A 7,827-nucleotide genomic window follows, 5' to 3' on the forward strand; every position below is an offset into this window, starting at 1 on the left:
AGGTGAATGGGGTTTGAGGGGGTGAGAGCATTTTATGCATGTGGGAATGTCAAGTTTAGGGTCAGGGATAGGTGAGGGTATATGCTTTGTATTTTTGTATGTGAGTGTGTGTATTTTAGAGTTAAAATCAAGGATAGATAAGGGAATAGATGTATTGTTAGTGTTTGTTTGTGCATGATTTTATGTCTAGTGTAGTGGCAGCGTTATGGGAAGGTTTTTATTAAGATAAAGTGTAGGGTTAGAGTTTTGGGAAATGGCAGTGTTAGGGTTAGCACCCATTACTAAGTTGGCGCAGATGATTTTGAGAATAGTGTTATGGCGGATGTTAATGTGAAGATCAGGGGAGGTAATACATTTTTCTTTCTCAATCTTTTGAAATTTAGATATTTAGGCTATTTTATATTTTGTGTGTTCGAACTTGTTAATGCTGGTTTTTAATCACGACATTAAGAAAGTTTGCTCCCTCATACTGGATAACTATGTATATGTGCATATATTATATGTATATATTACACAGTATTGTTTGTTGCAGAATTGCTTATGCATTGTTACTTTTTGTTTTGATTAGAAGACATCTCTGGAAAAACAAATGTGGCTTTAAATACAAAAAACTTTTTTTAACTGAAACTGTGTTCAACTAGTCTTGCATACTTCTGCTATCAGTGATATTGGTGCATATGTCATTTGTTTACATTCATGCAGCTGGAACACAGAGCATTTGTGTATTCTATATAGTAAGGTATTACTAGAAATTGGCATTATTTTATTCCAACCACCGCTGGAAAAGACAGAGTAACTTAAGCTCATAATATTACATATCAGGTAGCTATGTTTTCTATTAGTTCCATTCATAAGGGGACCTGGTGTCCCCTGTCTTAATCTGCCCATCTAGCTAATTTTAAAGAGGAAAGTTAAGGGGGTACCAACTCCCTACACCTACAAGATGGAATAAAATGAAAATGCAATTTACCATCTAAATGATATTGCTGATGAAGCTCATGTGTCTTGAAACAGAACCACTTAGTTCTGAAAGGCACACAATTGATCTGATGATCTCTTTCTTTAAAGCACTTTAAGTGGGTGTTTGCCTTTTAAAATTATGTTCAGAAATCCTCCCTCAGGAATTTAGTTTCCTAAAACAGTGTACTGGAAATCTAGTAAATTTGTAAATCGTAATTCACACTTGCTTCTTTATGATACGGCGATCTGTTCAAGCTGTTCCAAGTAATTGCACTTTTATTTGTTTTATTTTAGGCCAAGTGTAAAACTGAAAGATGAAACAAAGGTTGACAAGAAGCCTGGCTTTTGGGATAGTTTAATTCCAAAACAGAATCTGATGTCAAGAAAGCCAGATGAGATGGAAGGATGGGAACCAGCACAGGTTGCTATGGAAGACACTGTCACTGATGCATCAAAAGATGTGAGCGAATCTACTTTTTGGCCAGCTTGGGAGGAAGAGGAGGATGGTACAAAAGCATCTTCCAAGTATACAAACCTGGCGAGTTCAAGTAACACTGGATCCAAATGGAGCATCAAATCTGCAGGAAAACTTGTTAGCATCAAGAAGCGGAGCAAAGGGAATCTCACGGAGAGCTTCGAAGAGCTGGAATAAGATACAGTACAATGACAGGGTGTAATTTTCATCACTACATGGAGAATCTTCACTATTTAATCAAAATCCGTTGTATACAAAATATGATTGAAAAGTATAACCAGAACTTTTTTTTTCTGTTATAGTAAGGATGATAAGGCCAGATGAAGTAAAATGCTTTGATGGCTGCATCAAAGAAATGTATTTACCATCACATTCTGAATTTGGCACCAAAGTCTGATAAGTTTAATTCATTTTGAGGGATGCTTCAGTCTCATATTTTAGTGCCTCTCCATCTTAATTAAAAGTTTCAAAAACCAAAAGACCCTGGCCAAAAAGCATTGCGAACAGCAAAAACTCAGGGTATTGCTATGCCAAATGTCATTAAAACAGTCATTCTCACATTTCATATTTATTGCTTATATTTATTATGTCTGGAACTTTGATGTTATTCAGGAGTTTTTGTTTCCTTCCGAGTCTAGCAATAATCAAACAGCACTATATTTTGGAGATGACTATAACAGAATTTTTTTCTGCAGTCTCTCTCCACTAGAGCTTATAGTAGCAGTACAATGAATATTAAAGCTACAATTAAAATTGAATAGCTGAAGTGTTGTAATTAGCACAAGTCCCTAGCATGACCCCTGTTTTCATTAGTTTTCAGAACTTTTCTGTAAAAGTGATATTTTAACTTATCATTAATGCTTAAGTGTTTTGTATTTAGACTACGAGAGCAGTTTTAGTGTTTGTCTTCGGGCCTTTCAGATGTGTGTTTTAGAAGAAAAAATGAATTACCAAGATGTAGATACAGAATCCTACACTGACTGCACAATTGCCTTACCTAGTAACCGTGTGTGGTTACATTTGTTGAGTTTGCACATTGCTATGGTTAAGTGCCTGTATTTGGACATCTGTAGTCCTGATCCACCATTTAATTTATCACTTCTCTACTACTGGGCTGCAATGATGTTTGTAGTGATAAACAGTAACATGCTGTAAGTTCACATTTGCATAGCTGTACTTTTGATTTTTCCACATGTGATGTATTTAAACAGCATTCAGATATGTTTTTTTCACTAATCATAATTGCTACTGTGTTTGTCCATACACTGTACACTGACAAAGAGATAGTATTGCACAAGTAGTGCACAAATATGTGGTGAGTGAGCGTAATAACAGAGATATGTGTGTGGTTACTTCTTGTTACATTATTCTTTGCCTTGAAAGAGTTAAGGTCTTCCCTCTGCTGTTCTCTGTAATGTACTGAAGAATCTGAGTAATTCTAGTTCTGTTTTGAAATAAATGTTGACATTTTAGGCTTGCATTCCATAGCAAAGCTTTTATTCTCCTTGATGAAAGGTAGCAAGTATTTCATATTCTGCCTCCACAGGGTGAAACAAAAAACAGCTGTGTGTGACCTACTGTGTGGGAAAACCTCACTTGTCACAGACTTTGAAGTATGGTGGTACAGTTGACCATGCAGCAGTAAGTCACGCCAACCATGGAAAGAACAAGTATTCGAAAAATGTTTTTATTAGTAAAACTGTTTTAGTACAGTATAATTTGTACCGTATTAGTAATAAAACATTCTGTCACAGTAATATTTGTACACTTTTGAAAGTAATTAAGATAACTTCTTGGGGCAAAGTAAAGAATGTGATCATTAGTGGATTTCTGTTCAGCTTCTGATTTACACCAGTTAGCCATGTAAGCATCTTATAGAAGCCACATGCTTTTGAGCAGTTGCAGATAGAGAGTTAATGTTGAACTCCTAGGGAGGGCAACCTAAACTGCTCATGAAAATAGGTCTGATAAGCTTGTTTTGCATCCCATTTCAACTACTGGCACAATAGAACAGTGTTTGCCAGGTTGTATAAGCAGCTGTAGCCTTTGCCATGTATTGTGCACTTTATTTGCAAACCTTGCATATATTTTTCATGTTCATACACTTCAGTTATTGTTATATACTGCTCTGTTGAGAGTTCCTTGTACAAACCAGGGTTGTTTAAGTAGGAGTAGAAATGGTGATCTTCGAAGAATATCTTTGGATTCATCTGATACTTTATGGAGTATTAAAAATGGTACTGCATCTGCCTTCTGAGGCCCTGCAAGTTTGAACTCTAAGCAAGAAGTAGATCCTTTAAGATGTTCATCGTGTTACCCTGCTGCAGTCATCACACTTAGGTTATCCTGTCGTCAGGCGGTCCCACAGTCGGCCTCGGAGTCTGGCTTGAGTCTAGGCTGCCTGTCCTTATCCTTGCGTTTTATTGTGCACGCTGGTAGTCGGTTGCTCTGACAGCATCGTATAGTTAAATTTTCTACCGAAGTAGTGTCGTGCGAAATCAAAGCGTCTTTTAATAGTACGCTTATTAAACCTAGCACAAAAATGACAACCAGTGACGTCGTGGTCTGGGCCTAGGCAAGGTATACAGTAAGAATGAAAATCTTTATGAGGTATTTGCTTCCCACAAGAAATACAATTGTTAACTTTTTCTGACATCGGTCTGAGGCAAGAAAAGTTTCCCCAATAGGGTACTTAGCTTTATGGAAGACTTCGGATCTGAAATTTGAATTAAAAAATCTCAGGAGTCAGCCGACCGGCACTTGCGAACTGCTTCTGCTTCGGGCACCGCGCGGCAAGAAAGACTGAAGAAAATGGCGTCGGATGCATTATTTATACCCCTGGCGCACTGACGTCAGGGAAGAAGCGACAGCAACCGACGCCGGACCAAGACTTTGGAATTCCGGCCGACTGCAGGACCCCCTGACGACAGGATAACCCAAGTGTGATGACTGCAGCAGGGTGAACACTCGAACATCTACATTTATGGTAGGTACAAAACTGTACTTTGTCTAGATCTTAAGAAAAATGCTGAGAAATAATGTCAGATCCTTTGTTGTAGAGGGATTAAGCACTGAATATGACCCAGATAACCACAGTTTGATTAGAGGAAGGTGATTCTGACCACATATTGCCACACTGCCCATGGACGGAGGCTGACATAATCCCAGAGTCACTTATATGTCTATTTGCAAAACTTCAGCCCACTTCATTGTAGTCTTCATCAAAAGTGCATGGAGGCATGCACTTACATGGGGAAGGCATAGTGGCTCCTGTGTTGACACAGGTCATGTATTGCTTCCAGAGGAGGGATAGGCCATAAATAGAAGCCTTGCAATGGCTGCCTGTATAAAGTTTCCTGCAGCTGATTTCTTACCAAGAGCAGCTAATTGGCTGACAAGAAACAGAAGAGATGATAGTACTCAGCAGATATAAAAAATGCTTTGAATGTAATGCATTAGTCAGTATCCAAGCAGAGGGGCACCACCCATGTTCCCTTGTAAAAATTTTAAACTAAGGAGTAGGTAAAGGGAATACATTTGAGCTCACAAAATATTGCTGTATCAGACTGTCTGTAGAATGTAACTATTTCCCAAAGAGTACTGGGTTTGTGGGGATTTTTTTTGGTGGAGTAATACCATGTTTTGATTTACATTTTTTAATTTAAAATCCAATCCCATTTTTTATATAGGCAGACAGTTATTTTGGGGGTTATGGAAATATTCTTCATTTTCTGCTAAAAGACTGAGATCAAAGGTTGATACGTAGTAGGTTAGAGATATCACTGGGAAGTTCTATTACCAAATATGTTGCCTTTTTAGAATATGTCACAAAAGCTGAAGATCATGAGGTCCTTGCTTTCACAGACTTCAGTTAAGATGTGTTGACCATAGGGACTACCAACTACTAATTAATTTACTGTAAAATATTAGGCTGGACTCCTGTTTAATTAGCTGGATAATGATTGACAGTGGAGGGTTATGTTTAACAACCTGGGAAAATGGTGCAATCTTTAGAGAGATGTCTCCTGTCACTCTATATTGGGACCATATCTCTTTATATCATCTGCATTATTGACTTCATATTGAGTTAGAAGGTCTCTGTGACCAAGTAAAGTAATGATTTCAAAGTTGTTAAAATCATTATGTCAGGAGGATATGTACAAGCTTTAGTATAATCTGAATTCACTTATTAAATGGACATCAAAAAGTACAATTAAATCGTAATAAATCTGTATATATGGTAAAAAGGTCTGTTAGCATTTTGCCGTAATGCTAGGGTGGCAACGTTCTGATATTAGTACGGGGTGACTAAACGTGTGAGATTTTGTTACAACAGCTTAAGAAATTAACAGGCTTCAAAACATGCATTGCACACTACAACACTGTTTCCATTTTGCAGTAATACTGTGCCTTTGGCATTTTGACTGGGATGGTTGATCATGTCTAAAATATTAAATCCTTATTGCTTTTTATTGGCATTTATGGAATTCAGGGGGCTGGGTACGTAGGGAAGGAGGTTTTGCCACACACTAAATGTTCATAGGTTTGTCAGGCTTAAAACCTACTGGTGTCCAAGACGCTTGATTGCTGTAACCCCATGTTGTTATTTTCTTCTTTCTAGCCATCTACTAAGATTATTTTTGAAGGAGAGACTTCCAAGATTGCTGTGCAGTGATAAACAGCTTAACTTCAGCTCTCACAGTACAGAAACTGAGAAACAACAACCGGAGATATTGTCAACTTGAGTAAAATTCAGTTACTGGCAAATAAGTACTTTGCCTGGATGCCTGCAAAGAAGTGACTAACAGGGCTTAAAAAGAAATCAAGTGCAACAGTGAAGAGAAAACACAGACTGGGAAGAATCCTGCAGCTTTTCAGCAAAAGGCAGTTGAAGCTCCAACTTTGGTGGAAAACATGATTTCCAGTAATCTAGAGGAATAATAAGTCAAATGTGCTCATAGCTGAGTAAAATAAAGCAGACACTGAAGGAACATATCAACTCAAATAATCAAAGGCTGGAAAAATGGAAGAAGCTTTAAAAAGATTGTGATGACCCTCCACTGGACCAGTAATCAAGGAGCGTCAATCCTCACCACTGGCACCAGTGGGGGATGTACACTGGGAGGATGACAGGTACACACAGAGTATTTCCAGATGTAGCTCTCCGCATCAAGTGCAATTTCCCTTAAGAGCATACAGAGACCACAGTCAGTCCGGGCTGGTTTCTCCCTATTTCTCCTGATCCCCAATAAGACTCCCCACTGGCACACCTATAGAGTTGAGTCCTTAACCAGGGTTCCAAGCCAAGTCCTCCAATACTCTCTCTCTCTCTCCAACTAGTGCTTCATATCCCTGCCCAAGTAGCTGACACACACAGTTTTGGAGATTTGTTTTAGACACACACACACATACATGGTTAAGACTGGCACAGGTTTGCTAGTTATATCCCCTTCTGCCCAGACTGTAAGTTAGTTACCACTGCTACCAGAACTCCTTAGCTACTTTAAGGCTCTTAAAGGGTGGCAGGTTTTACTGTGCAATATTGATATTGATAGAAATGGCAGTTTGACCAAGAGCAAGGCTGTTAGGAGTGGCCCACACAGTATCACCAAATAAACATGAAAGTACTCTCAAAACTAAAATATCTCTACACAGATCAGCCACAATGAAAGGTTTAAATATATTTAATAATAATAAAAGAACAAGACCATACTAAATATATGTTCACAGTGACATCAGAGTACTGCCTGTCTGAAATAACCACCTCACTAGTTCTGGCTTCAAGTGTGCTGTCTGTCTGGGTCCTCATTAGGCTACCAGACCCTCGTGCTTGTCTCCAAGCCTGACTGCGTATAACTGCATGCACACAAGGTGTACTGCATTATCAAAAACATTCCTTATCAGGACATTTGCAGGGATATCCTCAAACACACCTACTTGCTTGCTTCCTTTTCTACCCTCCCAGTCAAGGTAAACCCTAGCCAAAGGTATTTAGAATGGGGTCCTTCCTAAAGCTCTGATTGGAATAGACTGCCCAAGCAAGTAGTGCTCCTTTTTAACCATTGCAGGTCCAATGATCAGGTCAGATGCTGTCTCTCTCTTAGCAGTGGCCTGTTTCCCATCTACCAAGTATATTGCCTCTTGTGGTAGTTTGGTGCTCTTGATGTCTCCAGACAACTTACCGCTGGCATTCTGTCATTCCACCTTGTTGGCTACCCTACCTTTACTTCCCCACCCTTTCTCTGTGGACATCTATATGCTACATGGCCCCACTGGTTACATTTAAAATGTTTAACTCTTGATTCTGGCCATGTACCTGAACTAGTGACTTCCCCTGTTACTGTCGGACTCTGTTGGGGGTGGTTTAGGTTGCCCACCATGGGTCCCCTTAT

At 38.9% G+C, this 7,827-nt stretch overlaps 1 protein-coding gene across 6 annotated transcripts in view; it reads left to right on the plus strand.

Moving 5' to 3' along the window:
• Nucleotides 1–3,192, plus strand: part of LOC122803862 (testis development related protein) — a 1,047,168-nt gene extending 1,043,976 nt beyond the window's left edge. For all 6 annotated transcript variants that reach the window (XM_044073551.1, XM_044073572.1, XM_044073558.1 and 3 more), the window contains one exon: nucleotides 1,255–3,192. In XM_044073551.1, the coding sequence (XP_043929486.1) occupies nucleotides 1,255–1,612 (358 nt within the window). In that variant the 3' untranslated portion in view covers nucleotides 1,613–3,192. The remainder of the gene's footprint in view (nucleotides 1–1,254) is intronic.
• Nucleotides 3,193–7,827: the final 4,635 nt, after the last annotated feature.

Source organism: Protopterus annectens, chromosome 1.part1, assembly GCF_019279795.1.
Source record: "Protopterus annectens isolate FY-2018-M chromosome 1.part1, PAN1.0, whole genome shotgun sequence".
NCBI classification, from domain to species: domain Eukaryota; kingdom Metazoa; phylum Chordata; order Ceratodontiformes; family Protopteridae; genus Protopterus; species Protopterus annectens.